The sequence below is a fragment of the Chlamydomonas reinhardtii genome, chromosome 14 (assembly GCF_000002595.2).
Source record: "Chlamydomonas reinhardtii strain CC-503 cw92 mt+ chromosome 14, whole genome shotgun sequence".
NCBI lineage: Eukaryota > Viridiplantae > Chlorophyta > Chlorophyceae > Chlamydomonadales > Chlamydomonadaceae > Chlamydomonas > Chlamydomonas reinhardtii.
In genome coordinates, this window is record NC_057017.1 from 400971 (window position 1) to 418356 (window position 17386).

The window sequence follows — 17386 nt, forward strand, 5'->3', positions numbered from 1 at the left end:
TAGGCTCGCGTGCGCCCACCCGTCGCGAGCGCCAGCGAGCAACGTCCTTGCGCTGCACCCGACTCCTTCGTGCTGCTTTTCGACCACAATTGATTGCTTACGTTTCATACTAGTACAATAAATACACATGATTTTAGTTTGCTTCAGTTTGCGAGCTCGGTGCGTGAAGCGTCCGTTTTGTGCATGCAACCTATTCTCTCGGCTCTACGTTCTGTTTTGCTTCGCCGTCATAAGAGCGTTGCGGCATTTGTCTGCTCACAGCCCGGACCCCTGCTCAGCGGGCTCCTATGGGACGCGAGTTTCGCGATGTCTACTCGCGTGCTTCTTGCGTGCGCGCGCTCTAGTGCCGCCGCGAGCTGCGTAAGTCCTCTGTATTAGTGTTCTATCGCGTTGTGTTGCGAGTGCGTGCGTTGCGTGCGTGTGGCGTGAGCGAGTTCCTTGGGACCCGGGGTCGGAGCAAGTCCTTCTGCTTGCTTGGGTGCCGCCGCGAGCTGCGTTCGTTCGTAGTGCTAGCGCTCTATCGCTTTGCGTTGCGAGCGCACGTGTTGTGTGCGTGTGCGTGCGTGTAGAGTGCGCGTGTTGTGTGCGACGCGCTCGCGGGTCGCTAAGAGCTGTTTTAGTCCTTTGTGTTTGCGTTCTTTCGTTTCGTGTTGCGTGTGCGTGTGAAGTGTGCGTGTGGCGTGAGCGAGTTCCCGGCGACCCAGGGTCGCCACAGACACGCGCCCGAAAGTCTTAGTCCTCCGCTCGGCTCTCCACTAGCGTTCCGAGGAGCTACGGCGACAGCGCGGCCGACCATGGGTCCCAGCAGAAGCAAGCCAAAGGCAGTCCGCTGGTAAAGCGACGCCGTAGCCCGGCGCCACTGTCAGCTGCCCAGAACAGGTCGATGGGATCGCCTAGCGAGAAGCCTGAGCGCGCATCGGTTCCGAGCAGCGGGCGCAGAACCGCATCGCACGCGACCAAAGCCTGCACACGCTGCTCATCGCTAGGGTCCAGGCGTAGGATCAGATCGTCTATAGCCTCTGGTACTGGTATTTTACAGCCTGCGAAGTTTTCCAGGTACTGCATTATTTGTTATGTGTTTAGGGAATTCGTCCGGGACAGCTCAGTATGCTTGGACATAGCATGAGGGATTGATAGAAGTGTACACGCGCTGCGCGTAGCAAATACTGCGCGCCCCTTCCCGCGTCAGGAGCCCCACCGGCCAGAATTCAGATTTTGGACTGTGTCAAAAATCGGGTTTGGGGGCGCCAATGGGGCTGCCGAGTTCGGCCCATGCGCCAGGGTGGGAGCATGGTCGAGGTGTGGATAGAGTAAGCGATGTTGAACCAATTTCCAGGTTGTTACTTATCTACGGTCTCACCAGCTCTTTACACGGCGAGCCGAGACAGGTTCAGGGCGGCCACGCGTTGGGCCAGTGTGCCGGCGGAGTAGAATCGAGTTTGACGTCTTTCGTAGTTTGACTTTCTTCAGGGGTAGCGATTCAGGCTAAGGGGGCGGTAGGCGCGGCGCTGGCCCGTCTTTCGCTTCACCATGGCCTCCGGCTCCGGTGACCTGGAGGCTAAGCGAGCATGGCTTCAAACTTGTCTTGGGATGACACCCGAGCGGACGCAGTCACAGCGGATCATCGTTGCAAACGGGATGACCGCCTCCATCTCAGGACCAACGGCGGACTCGTCGGCGGCAGCCCGACAGGCTCAGGACGCCAACAAGGCCACTCGTGCAGACACTTTGGCTGATTTCCGCGCGGCAGCAGACAGCGACTTCAAAGAGGAGGCCAAAGGGCGTTGGTTGCGCGCTGATCCGCAGTTTCCTGCAGCGGGACACCCAGGGGCAGCTGGTTAATCTGGGCGAGCTGGAGATACAGCAGGCCGGCAGCACGGCGGAGAAGGGCGGGCATGCACGCGGGGGCAGGCCGTGCGAGGGCCAGGGGGGCGCGGGGGCCGCCGGGGCCAGCCCACCGGGGCGCTGGGAGTGACCGGGGCGGGAGGGACTACAGGTTCAGGGGGGCCGACGGCCACTCTGCAGCAGCAGCAGCAGCAGCAGCAGCACGACCACCACCCCCACCACCCCCACCACCAACAGCAGCAGCAGCAGCAGCAGACTCAGCCGCAGGTGACCGGGGCACCAATTGCTGGCGTTGGTGCCAGCCGCCTCCACGGGGATGGGGTGGCCGCCGGACTGCTGCCGGCCGCAGCTGCGCTGGCGGCGGCGCAGTTGCCGAAAACCTCTGGCCGAGCCTACCCGTGCTCCAGGGCGTGGACCATTCCGGGCCGCGGGGCGTCAAGCGGCCTAACCTTCACTCAGTGCCCGGTCCTGGCGGACCTGCGCCGCAACAAAGATCCGGCAGGGCGCCGCCGCCGGGGCCCACCGGCGCTAGCTACCAGCGGCTTCCGCAGAGGGCTTGCCCGGCCCAGCCCCGTGTGGGCCTGCCCGTTCGTTTCCCGGGCTTGCGGCAGAGCCGACAGCTATAGAAGGCGTATACCCAGGTGAGCTGGCGGCGCGTTGTTGTTGCCTTGCTATTCGGTGTCGGGAAAGCAGGGGCACAACCATAGCTTCAAGTCCCAGCGAGGGTACCTCGTAGATCCTTCCTCAGGGTTACAGAGGCGCTGATGCACGTTACGGTCCCCTGCCGCCGGGGTATCGGGGCGTTTGGGCGGTCACGTAACGAGCCCCCTTCCTCAGGGCCCCCTGCGGTGGGCAGAGGCGTGGGCTGCCACGACACGGCAGCAGGTTGGGCGGGTTGATGTGTATTAGAGGAGGGGCGTGAATGGGGGCGGGGGTTTGAAATCACAGGCTGAGAGTAACGGAGTTGAACGGCGTTCGAAAGTGCAGGCGGAGAGTAACTGAGTTGAAGAAGGGTGCGTGGGGGTAGGACTAAGGGCACCCTCCTCGGGTAGAGGCGCTGATGCACGTTACGGTCCGCTGATGCACGTTACGGTCCCCTGCCGCCGGGGTCATTGGGGCGCTTGGCCGGCGTTAGGGCCCCCCTCCTCGGGGAGACAGAGGCGCTGATGCACGTTACGGTCCCCGCCCCGAGGGGGTGTGGTGTTTACGGGCTGCCGCCTAGTGCCTACCCCTTCCCACAGGTCCTGCCATCAATCCATCGGCGTTCTGGACCCGTCGGCAAGTCGCTACATGGCCTTCCGGAACCCCGGCCATGTGGCGCCAGCCAGAGCCCCGCCACCCCGCGCCCCGACGTGCGGCGCCGTCACCTCCTGTCCGTCACCGGCGGCCGTCGCTGACTTGCAGTTCTGGCTGGGGCTGCTTGACCGCGACAGTTCGCCCTGAACGCAGTGCGCCGCTGCATCGCCGTAGACCTCAACGTGGTGTTGGGGGAGTTTGAGGACCCCGACGGGGCGGTGGTCTACATCGATGCAGCGCAGGGCCTAGAGTGCGGCGGCTGCGGGGACTGGTCTCACCGCCGTCGCCTAGGACTGGCGGCGGCGGCGTAACCCGGCGGCACGTTCGTGTGCCGGCGCTGCCTGCTTGCGTATGCGGCGCTGGAGGAGCTGGCGGGAAAGGCTGTGGCGGCGGCGGGCAGCGCAGTGGCGGAGTCGTCCGCAGAGACGTAACAGTCGCATGGTAGGTGGAAGTCAGACGGGGCGGTGGTTTGTGCAGCCGGGGGCGGGGGCGCGCATGCGGATTGTGGGCCGGATGTGACCGGCCAACTGAGGGTGGGGGGAGTGGCCTCCGCATGCGCCGAGAAGGGGTGCGGAACGGGCGTGCTCGCCGGCCGCGGCCGGCGGGTCAGCACGGTTCTTCCCCCACCCTGATGTTGGCGTCTCCCCCGGGAGCAATACAGATGTGCCTATTTAATGTTTGGAAAGGAGGTGTAGGTAGGGAGGTTGAGACACACGGGTGGCGGATGTGGGACATGCACGATCGGAGACAGAGACGGGAGAGATACACCGGGTTGGGGGCTGAGACGGACTTTATATTGCAGTTGTGCGTATTTCCCAACGCTTCTGGTCTCGGAATCATTAAGGCCGGAGAGCGCAGCCCATTGCGAAGCAAAATTCAGATTTTGGACTGTGTCAAAAATCGGGTTTGGGGGCGCCAATGGGGCTGCCGAGTTCGGCCCATGCGCCAGGGTGGGAGCATGGTCGAGGTGTGGATAGAGTAAGCGATGTTGAACCAATTTCCAGGTTGTTACTTATCTACGGTCTCACCAGCTCTTTACACGGCGAGCCGAGACAGGTTCAGGGCGGCCACGCGTTGGGCCAGTGTGCCGGCGGAGTAGAATCGAGTTTGACGTCTTTCGTAGTTTGACTTTCTTCAGGGGTAGCGATTCAGGCTAAGGGGGCGGTAGGCGCGGCGCTGGCCCGTCTTTCGCTTCCCACCCGCCCACCCTGCGATAGCCGGGCATAGACTCGGGTAGGACTGGTGCTGCACCGGGGGGGAGTGGCCTCCGCATGCGCCGAGAAGGGGTGCGGAACGGGCGTGCTCGCCGGCCGCGGCCGGCGGGTCAGCACGGTTCTTCCCCCGGCCAGAACCACCCCCCGGACCCGGAACCAATTTGTTCTCCGCCCCCCCTTCCCAGTGCTTCGCAGTTGGACGCGGCATCGTTTTGCACATACAGTATACTTGACACGGACAGGACTGCATGCTACATCGTTCGTCCACCTTGGGGAGGATGGTTTGTGTTAGAGAGCACACAGGTGGAAACACGCAGCACGGGGTTGGGGCTGGTGGGGGGGGGACAAGGAGGTTTGTAGCCAACTAGCTAGTCCTCTCACTGTAAGGATAGCGCTACAGCACGGAGCAGCTGGCCCTAAATGGGCCGTGTCTCACTTCGTATGCCGTGTCTCCCCCTCCGGCCCCCCTCCCTTCCCCCCACTGCCACCTACCGCTAGGCTGTCGTGCACGTCCGGCCCCAGGCAGGCCCGCAGTGTGGCCGCATCACGCAGCCCCACCAGCGTCTCAAAGCTGCAGCAGGCCAGTGCCGGGGGTCGGGTCGGGTCGGGTCGGGTTGTAAGGAAGGATGAAATGCGAGTTGCGGGTGATGGCCAGGAGCTAAAGGTGCTTTGGTTGCTGTTCCTTTGAAAGGCGCAGGTCTGCAAGTAGCGGTTCTTATACGGTAGCGCCCCTGTGCGGCCCACGTGTGCGGCCCACGTGTGCGGCCCCCATCCCGCCCCCCACCCTTGGCCCCGATCCGGCCCCCACCCTTGGCCCAATCCGGCCCCCACCCTTGGCCCCGGTCCGGGCCCCATCCGGGCCCCTGCCGCCTGTACTGCCCCACCCCGCCCCTCGCCCACCTGTTGACGGCTTAGCGCAGGCAGGCGGCGGCTATGGGTGCGAACGCGGCGCCCTCCACCCCCCGCGCCAACGCCAGGAGCTCGCAGCAGTTGTGGACCGAGATGTGGCGCAGGATGACCTGAGGGGGGGTGGGGTGGATGGGGGGCAGAGGGGGGCAGGGGGCAAAGGGGGAGCTGAGGGGAGGTGAAAGGTAGACAGTTCATATGGTGTCCGCGTGATCGTGGTGGTGCTGGGCAGAGGGCGAGAGGAGCATGAGAAAGGTGTTGGTCTGGTCCAGGGGGCGGCAGTGAATGCGCAGGCGGGAGGGTCTGGGAAAGCAAGGGCGGATGGGGGCTGCTGCATGGTCCACAGATACACGGCACACGTGTTGCCCCTGCATACGGCGCACGTGTTGCCCCCGGTCAAGCACGATTGAAGGCACGCAGCCACTCACCCGGGCACACACTTCCTGCAGGCACCGTAGCTCCGATGGCAGCGCCCCTGCCGCTGTTTGCACCTCCGCCGCCGCCCCTTCCTGTGTTTCCGTGGCGTGTCTGCTGGCCTGCCCACCCCTGCCCTCCCCACCCAACGGCCAACGAACAGCCCGCCAGTGGAGGCAGTAGAGGCTCCAACGGCGGCGGCCACTGCCGAGCCCCGTCGCCCTCACCCTCGCCGCCTCGAACGCTGGGTCTCCGCAACCGCCGAGACACCGGCCCGGCCCCCAGGCGCCCCGGCTTCCATGCCTGCAACGCCGACCCAGGTCCTCACATTGAGCCGGGCCAGGGTACTTCTAGCGGCGCGTGAGCTAAGCTGTGTTTCAAAGGAGTCCAGGCAACTTAGTTCGTGAGGCTACGTAAGTTGTCAGGGCATGCACCATCGTGTCGCCACCCCCCCCCCACGTACCCGCTCTTCCCCATCCACCGTCCACCAGTACCCAAGGCCTCAGCAAGTTCCACCGTGAGCGCCTACTTCATTCTGGCCTAATCGCCAAACCATCCTATGAGTTCTTCAACAACCGTGTCCACATGCCAACAGACCTAAACTGAAGCTCACAACGCCAGCATGCGATTGTAAATTCCACCTCTCCCTCTCGCCTCTCGTGCATGCTTTGCGGCTGCTGCCGGGCCATGGCGGCAAAGAAAGACCCTGCTGTGCTTCGCTCCACCGTCATGAGACCCTAGGAAAGATGCATTCCGCCACCAGGCCCTAAGATGAATGCACTGTATGTACGGCGGATACCCACACTCTCGAACAGCTAGCCAGCTCGTCAGTCCTGGTCCAGCCATGCCGCATAGCCGCTAGCTGCGCCTGGCCCGCTTAGCCCCCGCAGTCCGCTCCCACACCAACGCAGCGTCCATCAGCTCTATCATTAGATCAGGCGCCTCTGACGCCAGGCGCTTGCGGCCGGCACCCGCCTCCGCCGCCACCTGCTCGTGGTGCTGCACGTACCACGCCTTCAGCTGCGCCAGCAGGCCGCCAAAGCCCTCGCCGCGCGTCTCGCAGCAGCCCGCGGCCCACAGCAGCTTGTCAATCACCGTCGCGGCCGACACGGACTCCGCCACCACCGCCAGCGCCACACCAAGCAGCTCCGGCAGCAGCAGCCGGTCCGCCAGCTCAGCCACGCCGCACGACTGATCGACCGCTACGGTGGCGCTCCCAGTGTACAGCCACCGCAGCAGCAGCGCGAAGGCGTCGGCGTCCGCATCCGGCAGCTCCAGCTCCGCCGCGCGCGCATCCGCAAAGCCGTCGCCCACCAGCCGCTGCCTGAAGTAGTCGCAGCGCGCGGACAGGATCAGGCGGTGGCAGTGGAAGCGGCGCTCGCCCACACGGACGGTCAGGTCTGCGGTGCCGTCGGGCTGCACGTCCAGCAGCGCGCCCAGGTCGGCGGGCAGGCTGCGCGGCGGCGGCGGCGCAGCTACAGCCGCCGCTGCTGCTGTAACAGGCATCTGTGGCAGTAGCGGCTGCAACCCGAGGTCCAGCAGAATGAGGCTGTAATTACCATCGCGGTAATCTGCTGCGCCGAGGGCCAGGAACCCGTTTGGCAGGACGGCGTAGCATGAAGCACACTCCGGCAACCCCGTCATGAGTGTGTCTACACGGCCTCCTGGTGACACGCGGCACAGGCGGCGGTGCAAATCCACGATGTAAATGAATCCTTCGGCGTCCACGTCTTGCGCATCGCCCTGCAAGTCCCCAAAGTCTAACTCAGGCCCCGCGCCCCGACCGTCATAAGCATCAGTCAGCTCCAGGCGTTGCAAGGCCAGTGGTGTCGCCGCGCCTCCGGGTGCAGCAGCAGCTGCAGCTGCAGGCGCAGGTGCCGGCGGGACAGGCTGCGGCGGCGGTAGTGGGAGCGGCAGGCGGTAGAAACCGTTGTCAGAAGCGTACACCACCCACCCGCTGCCTGCACCGCCACCGCTACCGCTAACGTTACCGCCATTGACGCCACCGCCACCGCCGCCGCCGCTGCTAGTGTTGTTGCCGTTGCTTTCGCCCTGGCCACCCGCCGCAGCGGGCCCCTGCTGCTCCTGCGGCTGCGATGGCACGCGGGATGCGCTGTATAGGTACTCAGGTGCGTCTGTCAACAAAGTTGTGACCGTGACTGCCGATGCGGCTGCTACTGCGCCTCCCACTGCTGCGGCCGTGCCAGCGGGCATCCGGGGACCTGCCACCATGCCACCCGTGGCGGCAGCAGTGATACCCGCGCACTGCCATGCCGCTGGAAGCTGCAGCCTCCGGATGCGGTTACTGCCACTTCCATCGACGACCAACAGGCTACCGGCGCCGTCGGACACCAGTGTGTGCGGCAAATAGAAACGGGCTGCCGGGCCCTCGCCGTCCGCTTCGCCTCCTTCTTGTATGTTTCCCGCCACCAGCTCGCGCTCCAACTCATCGCCCAGCAGCTTCAGCACTGCCTGACCGCACACAAAGTACAGCGCGGCTGACCAGGGGTCCCAGCAGAAATCTTTATAATGTCTGCGTTCGCTGTTGAAGCACCGCCGTGGCCCGGCGCCACTGTCACCTGCCCAGAACAGGTCGATGGGATCGCCTAGCGAGAAGCCCGAGCGCGCATCGGTTCCGAGCAGCGGGCGCAGAACCGCATCGCACGAGACCAAAGCCTGAACACGCTGCTCGTTGCTAGGGTCCAGTCGCAGAAATACATCGTTTACATCATTTGGTAATGGTAATTTGCAGCCTGCAACGTTTTGCAGGTACTGCATTATCTCATACCTGTTTCAAAGTTGTCCAGGACAGCTCAGTACGCTTGGACATAGCATGTTTGAGGAATGACAGAAATGTACATGCGCTGCGCGTAGCAATTTCTGAGCGCCCTTCCCGCCGATGGTCACATCAGAGAGCCCCACCGGCCAGAACCACCCCCCTCGGACCCGGAACAAATCTGTTCCCCGCCCCCCCCCTTCCCCCAGTGCTTCGCAGTTGGACGCGGCATCGTTTTGCACATACAGCCTACTTGACACGGACAGGACTGCATGCTACATCGTTCGTCCCACCTTGCAAGTTGCAACCATACGTGCATCAACGACGCATCGTCGCCGCACACAGCAGCTGGGCGCCCCGATCTGGAAGCATCTGGACTACCCAACAGACGCACAGACATACTACCAGCCGCATCCAGCTCCCCAGAAACCACTCCTGTGTCCCTTGAAGCAGTTATGAGGTCCAATGCGGATCGCCCTGTTTTCCGCTGCAAGTAAGCTAGGTATGCAGAATGACAAGCGCGGCCGCCGCCTCCGTCAGAACAGCCCAGCCGCCTGCACACAGAGGAAGTTGCAACAGCGGCCGTGTGATCAGCGCCCCAGTGAAGGTGCGGCCACTGAAGGAGCGTGGCGGTGTAGGGAGTTGTGAGGGCAACGGCACTTGACTTGTCATATGGTAACCACAATGCCCAGGAATTGCGGGTACCATACCGTAGTGCGCTTGCAGGTGACTGGGGACTCCGCCCTCCTGCCGACCCCCCAAACACCACCAACAACCCCACACGAACCCGCTTCCCAGCACCCCCTGCTTCCAACTGCTTTCAAGCCACCCCTCCCACCTGCTTGAGCTTGTTCCGCCTCCAGGCCGGCAGCGCCACAAACTCCTGGTACGACAGCACACCGCCACTGCCGCCGCCGCCGCCGCCACAAGCACCTGCGATCGGGCCGAACGCCGCCGCCCAGTCGTCCGCGCCGAGCCACTGCTCCCTGCAGCCGCCGTCCACGTCGGGCGGCCACGTCAGCCCGGGCGCCAGGGCTGCCAGCGGGTAGCACACCGGCCGGCCTGGGGAGGGGCAGGAGGGAGGGGGAGCAAGGGTGGGGGGTTGCAAGGATTGGTACAGAGAAGGGTAGCGAGGTAGACAGCAGGTGTGGTGTTGTGCGAACCGATGACCGACGGCGTCCATAGGTTAAGCGCCAGAGCTCGCCGTGGCGTCCCGTTTTGAGCTGGCTATACCTAATTCTAGAAGTAGTGTGGGGGGGAGGAAGGCGTTCTTATTACGACTTGAACCGAGACCCAGACGCTAGCCTGACTGCCGTTCCAGTCCCGAGAGGGGGATGGGACATACGGGGGCGACCGTCACCGTGACAGTGTGGCAGCACGTGCCTCGCGTGCCGGGGGGCAAGGACAAGGCGAAATGAGGGCCACCACAATACAACGCACACCATATACCATACCAGACGTGCTGTCTTAGGCATTCTGCCTGCGTCATCCGCGGCCTCTTCTCCTTGCAACCTCGTTCATGTCAACCCCATCTCACCCGTTGTAGCAGGATAGTCGGCAAAAGCCACATCTAGATGCCCCACGGATAATATATTATATTATATACTTATGTGCTGTAAATCTTCTGCCCGTGTGGACACCCGTCTCCCCCCGTGTCACCCCTGCCCCCCTGTCAACCGTCTCACCCGCCACGGACGTCTCCTGCCGCGGCGCTGCGGCCTCCGCCGGCGGGGCCTGGCGCTCCCGCACTCGGCCCAGCCCCGCCTTTATGGAGGCCAGGCAGGACCGCCGCTCCTCCAGCGCGGCCTATGGAGGGGAGGGGGGCACAGCCTGACAGTAGCCCCTTGAGTGACCCCCCCTGCATTCCAAATGGTTCACTCGGGCGGTGCCTCCCCCCTCCGGCCCCCCTCCTTCCCCCCCACCGCCACCTACCGCTAGGCTGTCGTGCACGTCCGGCCCCAGGCAGGCCCGCAGTGTGGCCGCATCACGCAGCCCCACCAGCGTCTCAAAGCTGCAGCAGGCCAGTGTCGGGGGTCGGGTCGGGTCGGGTCGGGTAGGGTAGGGTCATGAGGCAAGAGGATATGCGAGTTGCGGGTGATGGCCAGGCGCAAAGGTTGCTTTGGTTGCTGTTCCGTTGAAAGGCGCAGGCGAGGCAGCAGGTCTGCAAGTAGCGGTTCTTACACGGTAGCGCTGCTGTGCGGCCCACGTGTGTGGCCCACGTGTGCGGCCCCCATCCCACTCCCCACCCTTGGCCCCATCCCGCCCCCCATCCAGGCCCCGATCCCGCCCCCAATCCCGCCCCGGATCCGGGCCCCATCCGGGCCCCTGCCGCCTGTACTGTCCCGCCCCGCCTCTCGCCCACCTGTTGACGGCGTAGCGCAGGCAGGCGGCGGCTATGGGTGCGAACGCGGCGCCCTCCACCCCCCGCGCCAACGCCAGGAGCTCACAGCAGTTGTGGACCGAGATGTTGCGCAGGATGACCTGAGGATGGGGGTGGGGTGGGTGGGGGGGCAGGGTGGGGTGGGGGGCAGAGGGGGGCAGGGAGGGGAGGGAGGTGAGGCAAAGCGAGACGAGGAGAGAGAGAGAGTAGGGTCAGTGAGGAGTGAGGGAGAGACAAGTGATTGTGATTGTCCGGACGGGCTGTTTGTAAAGCAGGGATGGTGGCCGCATGATTCAGGGGGCGTCAGTGAATGAGGTGACGGCAATCAACAAGGAGGCAGGCGGACGGGCCTGGGAAAGCAAGGGCGGGTGGGGGTTGCGGCACCGTCCTGGCACACACGCCACAAGTGTCGCCTGCACGCATGAAGGCACGAAGTCATAGGCAGGCAGCCACTCACCCGGGCGCACACATCCTGCAGGCACTTCGGCTCCGGCAGCAGCGCCCCTGCCGCTGTTTGCGCCTCGGCCGCCGCCCCCTCCTGCGTTGCCGTGTCGTGTCTGCTGGCCTGCCCCTCCCCATCCAACGAGCAGCCTGCCCGCACAGGCAGTAGAGGCTCCAACGGTGGCGGCCACTGCCGAGCCCCGTCAACCTCTCCCTCACCGTCACCACCTGTGATGATGGTGCTGGCGGCGTAGACGCTGCCACTGGCGGAGGCGCCGCCCCCGCTGCTGCTGCCGGCGAGGGAGGCGGCGGTGGGCGGCTGTAGCGCGCTGACGTAGGCTGGCGGTGGCGGCCGCGGCGGGTCGGTGATCATGACGCCGGCGCTGCTTAAATGCCTTTATGTGTATCTGTATATGAACTCTATTTAGAAGCTGGGCTATTGAGGTGGGGTGGACAGTTGGGCACGAGGAGGGTTGGGCTGGCTAGTTGGTTGCAAGGCAACGCAGGGCTGTGTGCCGGGGCGTGCTGCTGAGGGTAGGCTGCAGCTCCCGGCCGCCCCCTAGCGCTTCCCTATGCCTTATGTAACCTGCTAGCCAACCTTAGCCACACACATGCCACACTGACTGCGGGTGCAGTGCTAATGGCCCTCGGGCTTGCCGGCGGTCGGTGGCGGAAGTGGTGGGGCCCAGGCGGGTAGCTGGGAAGGCGCGGAGCTCGTCGCGGGCGGCCTCGCCAGTCCAGAGCCCGTTTGTAGCGGAGCGCTATTACGAAGATTACTATCGAGCTAATGAAGGCTGCGTGTCGCAGACGCGGCGTGGGCCCCGTCGAGCAGTTGGGGAGAGCCGGGTCGCAAGTACTGGTATACTTTCGACACGCCGAGCTGAATTTGTGGTATTTCAAGGCCGCGTAATGTACTGAATCGCCGTGGAAGTAGCAGACATAAAATGGGCTACGACGAAGGAAGGCAAAGCTGATTGGGCCTTGGATCGAGTTTGCACAAAGGGACTTCTAAATGAAATATCTTGAAAGTCATTAGTTAAGGGATTACGTTTGACAAGTTGCAGAAGCGGGCCACCGCACGCAACCAGCTGCTTTGGCGCGGGCATTCTTGTGTGCACAGCATCCCACAGACCGGATAGATCGCTCGGTATTCTATAGAACTCTAGGCCTAGGACCTCATTTCATTTCGGGACGCAGCGCAGCCGCCAAGATATTGACATGAAGGGCGGCAAGGACCGGCACAGGCCCTCAGCTGGCGCTGACGACAGCGATTTGGAGGACGGCGAGCTGCCCGGCGAGCAAAATGAAGACTACCGCAGCCCGCCGCGAAAGCAACGCAAGCTCGGCACCCCTCAGAAGGGTCAAGGGGGCGGTCGTGCGGGCGACGCGCCAGGCGGCAAGCCCATAGACCGTAATGGCCGCGGCCACAGCAGCGACAAAGGCAGCGGCCACGGCAGCATCAGCGGAAAAGGCAGTAGCGGGAAAGGGCACCAGCAGCAACACCAACGCCACCCGCAGGAGCACCATTCCACCAGCCAGCAACACAAACACCCCCAACAGCCGCAACAGCACGACAAGCGTTCTGTTGCGCCCGGCGGCGGCGCCCGAGGCCCGGCAGACGGTGGCGGCGGCGGCGGCGGCGGCGGCAAGCCTGGAGCTGGCGGCAAGGGTGCGGGCGGCGCCGCGGCGGCAGGCGTCCGAGGCCCGGGAGCCGCCGGCGGCGCCGGCGGCGGCAGCATCAGTGGTGGCGGTGGTGGCGGCAGTAGCAGCGGGGCGGCGGCGGCGGCGGCGCGGGAGGCGCTGAAGGCCCGGCTGGCGGGCTTGGTGGATGTGTGGGAGGGGGAGGGGGCGGAGGCGGGTGGCGACAAGGGCGCTAGCGCTGCTGGTGGTGGCGGCGGCAAGGCGCGTCCCGGCGCCGCTACTGCTACCGGTGCTACTGCTGCTACCGGTGCTGCTGCTGCTGCTGCCCGGGCCTCAGCACCGGGCGGCGGTGGCGGCAAGTATGTGGCCGACGTCTACAAGGACGTGAGTGTGGGGTGTGTGTGTGTGTGTGTGTGTGTGTGTGTGTGTGTGTGTGTGTGTGTGTGTGTGTGTGTGTGTGTGTGTGTGTGTGTGTGTGTGTGTGTGTGTGTGTGTGTGTGTGTGTGTGTGTGTGTGTGTGTGTGTGTGTGTGTGTGCGTGTGTGCGTGTGTGTGTGTGACAACAGGGGCTTGCGTGTGGCACGAGGGGGGGAGGAGGATTACACGATACAGGAGCACACGATACCAGGACCAGCACCAGGACACACACACACACACACATATACACACACACACACACACACACACATTGGGCGGGAGCTTGGACTTAGCGGCCAGGAGTAGCGACGCGGAGCTAGGAATCGTAGGAGTGCCTGGGCCTCACGGTACCGTGAGCACATGCATGGGTTTGCACACGTGAGAGCGTGTGGACACTAGTCCCCCCTCGAGGTTAGAGTAGCGGGGGTTGCGCGATTCCGGTTGGTAAGACCGGCGGCTCACTGCAGCAGGTATGCGAGGTAACTTCAGGTAACATCCGTAAACCGTCGCTTTGCTGCATCGCATACACTGTCTTTGCGCAACGTTTTCCTTGTGCTCTTTAACACACACACACACACACACACACACACACACACACACACACACACACACACACACGCGCGCGCGCGCGCGCGCGCGCTAAATCCTGCGTTTCCCGTCCCGCTGTTTGCTCACCCGGTCGCCGCACAGGCGCGTCCCAGCGTGGAAATCAAAACCGTCCCCGGCAGCGGCGGCAGTAGCGGCGGCGGCGGCAGTAGCGGCGGCGGCGGCGGCGGCCAGCCCCCCGTGATCCGGCTGCCTGACGTGAATGCGCTGGTGCTATGGGCGCTGAGTCCGGCGGGCGGGGCGGCGGCGAACCTTGTGGAGGCGCCGCGATGGGCGTTTGTCAAGGTGGGTGGGTGGGTGTGGGTGGGTGTGGGTGGGTGTGGGTGGGATTGAGAAAGCAGGCGCAGGAGTCAGGGGTCATGGGTGTGGGCGAGCAGGCGGCTGGACGTCGCCTGTGCTCTCGACCGGCATGATGCGGCGTTGTGGGTACGTGGGACGACTGGCTCTACAGCAATGCACTTGTGGCCCCTCCCTCCTTTGCGTGTTGACACGCACACGTCAATGGCACGATGCCCCCGCATACGCACACACACACACACACACACACACACACACACACACACACACACACACGGGATTAGGCGTGCCCGGTAAACGTTGTAGCACGTCGCCGACGCAGCGCATGGCAGCGCATGCGGGCGCACCTCGGAGACGAGGCTGAATGCCAAACGCCCGGGTAGGGGGTTCCAGGCAACGGGTGAGTATACTCAAGGTGACAACTGGGGCAACATCTACAAACGCGGAGCTCGGTAACCGGCGTCGGTATTTGTTGGTAACTGCGCGCGCGTGTATGGCGGAATTGTTCCGTTTGTTCTTTGTTTAACACACACACACACACACACACACACACACACACACACGTACACACACACACACACACACACACACACACATGCAGAACAAACCGCTGGTCCGCGGGGTGGTGCTGGCGCTGGCGTTTGGGCTGAGCACCGCCCTGCTGGAGGAGAAGAAGGTGGGGGCAGGAGGGAGGGTAGGGAGAGAGGGAGGGTAGGGAAGGAGGGTGGGGATTGGGGTTGGGGCTGGGGAGGGTTGTAAATACAAGTCCAAGCTAAACCAAAGGGGTTTGGAATGGGCCAATGGAGGCAGAGGCGGGAGGAGACAGGTGAGGAGCGGAGGTGGGGCGCCTGGGGTGTGCAGCAGGCGGGGGGGGGGGGGGGGAGGGGCAGAAGGGATACACATGCAGCACCTGCTGTCGTCCTGTCGTGCTGAGACGTGCATACCTCTAAAGCCTTCCCCCTACCCCTGCTCCACCTTCCTCCCCCTCCTCCCATCCTCCCCCACCTGCCGCTCCCCCCCACCACCGCACACCACCGCACAGCACCTGCTCCCCTTCCTGACCAGCGGCGTGCTGGGCCGCCGCGCCACCCTGCACACCTCGCCACAGACCAAACCTGGTGCGTGCGTGCGTGCTGCGTGTGGGCGCGGGAGCTCCGGGTGGTGCAGTGCATGCCGTGCGTGCTGTGCGTGCTGACGTGTCTTCCGGGTGCGTGGCGTGCCCCCCTCTCGCTGCGGTACCTGCGGTACCTGCAGTACCTCTGCAGTCCTGGAGGCACCTACCTGCGCACGGCTCCCGCCAGCTCCCCTCTCCCAATGCAGGCGACTCCAATGCCGTCCGTTACCACACGCTTCCGGCCCTACCTCGGTGCCTTGTTCCCGGCATTGCCTTTTCCACGGCACTCGCCCCCTCAAGCCGCACCCCCTTCCTCACCCCCTTCCTCACCCCCTGCCCCCTCAACCCCCAACAGCCACATCCCCTCCCTCATCCCTACCCCACACGCGCCTGCTACCGTATACTTCTGTACTCCGCCTTCACTTCTTATATCACCATGAGTGTAACCCCCCTCCCTCAACCCCCTCCCTCACCCCCTCCCTCCCTCCCTCCGTCACCCCCTCACCCCCTCACCCCCCAACAGCCACCTGCACCGCCGAGCTCCTCACCACGCGCCTCGCGCCGCGCACCGCCAAACGCAAGCGCGAGCAGCAGGAGGCGGCGGACAAGGCGGAGGCGGCGGCGGCTAGGGAGGCCAAGGACAAGGCGGGAGGCACGGAGGGCGGGCCGCCGCCGCCGCCCGGGCCGCCGCTGCCTCCGGGGCCCTTCCCGCCCTCACACTATGTGGCGACCCTGGAGCAGCTGCGGATGCACAACTACCCCCTGCCGCGGCTGGAGGGGGACGGGCAGAGCGGCGAGGAGGAGGAGGGGGAGGAGGAGGCGGAGGGGAAAGAGGCAGGCAGAGGGGAAGAGGACGATAAAGGAGGAAAGCAGAGCGGGGGCGGGCCGGCGGCGAAAGGGAAAAGCGGGAGTGGCGGCGACGGCGATGGCGGCGGCGACGGCGCGAGTGAGAAGCTGGTGTGTCCCCCCGGCTTCCTGGCGACACAGCCCTCAGGTGGGCGCATTTTGGGGGGGGGGTTGCGGTGTTGTACCGTTGTACCATTATTGTATCGTTGTATCGTTTTACCGTTTCCCCACTTGCCCGTCCGGCACCTGCCCGCCTGCCCGGCCCACCGACCTCTGCCCACCCACCTTCCCGGCCCACCCACCTGCCCATTCACCTGCCCACTGGCGCACAGGCGACCCCTTTGCGTGCGAGCGCATGTTGGCTCTGGACTGCGAAATGTGCGTGACGGCGGCGGGATTCGAACTCACGCGCATGACTGTTGTGGCCGGCCCTGGCTGGAGCGGCCCCGGCTCGGAGGCGGCGGTGGCGGCGGCGCACGCCGCGCGCGCGGCGGCGGCGGCGGCGCGGCGGCGGCAGCTGGCGGCGCAGGCGGCGGCGGGGATCGAGCCGTCGGGACCGGAGGCGGTTCCGGGCGAGGGCGCTGGAGGGGAGGGGAACACGGTTGCGGGGAGGGGGGGCGAGGAGGAGGATGACGGGCAGGGGGAGGGCAGTGCAGCAGAAGCGGCGACGCTGCTCACCAACGCCAACGGCAGCAGCAAGGGAAGCGCTGGGAAGGACAAGAGCAAAGGAAGGCGGGGCCTCGGTGACGCGTCAACCGCCAACGGTAACGGCAGCGGCGCCGCTGCCAACGGATTTCCGGTTGGCGCGGTGCTGCTGGACGAGTTGGTTGTGCCCGCTCGTCCCATAACCGACTACAACACGCGCTACAGCGGCATAACCGCCAACATGCTTGCGGTGGGTAGCGGTTGTTGGGTGGCGGTTGAGGCGGTTGGAAGGCAGCAGGGGCGGGCGGGCGGTTGGGGCTAGGCCGGGCGGGCGGGGCCGGGGCCGTGCTGTGCCATAGCGGCGGACCAGTACCGTAACCAGTAGAGGTGCTTCATGTAGATAAAACGCTTTTCCATTCTATTTCTTCCTCTTATCCTCTCCTTCTCTCTCTCTCGCTCTGTGCAGGGCTGCGTCAACACGCTGGAAGACGTGCGGGTGCGTGCGGGGCGGTTGGTCGGGGTGTGTATGGTGGTGGGGGGGGGGAGGGG

The 17386-nt window shown here is 64.8% G+C and overlaps 5 protein-coding genes across 5 annotated transcripts in view; 3 read left to right on the forward strand and 2 right to left on the reverse strand.

Moving 5' to 3' along the window:
• Positions 1-1351: 1351 nt before the first annotated feature.
• Positions 1352-4753, forward strand: CHLRE_14g610599v5 (uncharacterized protein). The gene has a single exon (XM_043069974.1). The coding sequence runs from the start codon at positions 1639-1641 to the stop codon at positions 1840-1842; it is 204 nt and encodes a 67-aa protein (XP_042916648.1). The 5' UTR covers positions 1352-1638; the 3' UTR covers positions 1843-4753.
• CHLRE_14g610615v5 (uncharacterized protein) lies at positions 2432-4753 on the forward strand. Its single transcript, XM_043069975.1, has 3 exons — positions 2432-2486; positions 3087-3197; positions 3295-4753. The coding sequence occupies exons 2-3, from the start codon at positions 3158-3160 to the stop codon at positions 3450-3452; spliced, it is 198 nt and encodes a 65-aa protein (XP_042916647.1). The 5' UTR covers positions 2432-2486; positions 3087-3157; the 3' UTR covers positions 3453-4753.
• A 32-nt stretch (positions 4754-4785) lies between these two features.
• Positions 4786-8501, reverse strand: CHLRE_14g610631v5 (uncharacterized protein). Its single transcript, XM_043069976.1, has 4 exons — positions 5903-8501; positions 5690-5704; positions 5256-5374; positions 4786-4926 (listed from the first exon to the last, which is right to left on the reverse strand). Exon 1 carries the CDS (start codon positions 8451-8453, stop codon positions 6534-6536), a length of 1920 nt encoding a protein of 639 aa, XP_042916649.1. The 5' UTR covers positions 8454-8501; the 3' UTR covers positions 4786-4926; positions 5256-5374; positions 5690-5704; positions 5903-6533.
• A 54-nt stretch (positions 8502-8555) lies between these two features.
• CHLRE_14g610647v5 (uncharacterized protein) lies at positions 8556-12187 on the reverse strand. The gene is made up of 6 exons (XM_001698965.2): positions 11289-12187; positions 10814-10932; positions 10384-10462; positions 10137-10257; positions 9290-9513; positions 8556-9005 (listed from the first exon to the last, which is right to left on the reverse strand). The coding sequence occupies exons 1-6, from the start codon at positions 11643-11645 to the stop codon at positions 8988-8990; spliced, it is 918 nt and encodes a 305-aa protein (XP_001699017.1). The 5' UTR covers positions 11646-12187; the 3' UTR covers positions 8556-8987.
• A 94-nt stretch (positions 12188-12281) lies between these two features.
• CHLRE_14g610663v5 (uncharacterized protein) overlaps positions 12282-17386 on the forward strand; it is a 9542-nt gene continuing 4437 nt past the window's right edge. The window contains exons 1-7 of the mRNA XM_043069977.1: positions 12282-13297; positions 14020-14220; positions 14834-14908; positions 15275-15350; positions 15870-16340; positions 16525-17087; positions 17304-17333. Of these exons, the coding sequence (XP_042916650.1) occupies positions 12491-13297; positions 14020-14220; positions 14834-14908; positions 15275-15350; positions 15870-16340; positions 16525-17087; positions 17304-17333 (2223 nt within the window). The 5' untranslated portion in view covers positions 12282-12490. The remainder of the gene's footprint in view (positions 13298-14019; positions 14221-14833; positions 14909-15274; positions 15351-15869; positions 16341-16524; positions 17088-17303; positions 17334-17386) is intronic.

Bases quoted from the DNA above. Each gene is read 5' to 3' on its own strand.
- CHLRE_14g610599v5 (XM_043069974.1), top strand. From the start codon at position 1,639: ATGACCGCCTCCATCTCAGGACCAACGGCGGACTCGTCGGCGGCAGCC.
- CHLRE_14g610615v5 (XM_043069975.1), top strand. From the start codon at position 3,158: ATGTGGCGCCAGCCAGAGCCCCGCCACCCCGCGCCCCGAC. The intron at 3,198-3,294 runs GTGCGGCGCCGT...CCCTGAACGCAG, and splicing joins CCGCCACCCCGCGCCCCGAC to TGCGCCGCTGCATCGCCGTA.
- CHLRE_14g610631v5 (XM_043069976.1), bottom strand. From the start codon at position 8,453: ATGCAGTACCTGCAAAACGTTGCAGGCTGCAAATTACCATTACCAAAT.
- CHLRE_14g610647v5 (XM_001698965.2), bottom strand. From the start codon at position 11,645: ATGATCACCGACCCGCCGCGGCCGCCACCGCCAGCCTACGTCAGCGCG. The intron at 10,463-10,813 runs GTGGGCGAGAGG...GGCCTGCTGCAG, and splicing joins CTGCGCTACGCCGTCAACAG to CTTTGAGACGCTGGTGGGGC. The intron at 10,258-10,383 runs GTAGGTGGCGGT...TCCCCTCCATAG, and splicing joins ACGTGCACGACAGCCTAGCG to GCCGCGCTGGAGGAGCGGCG.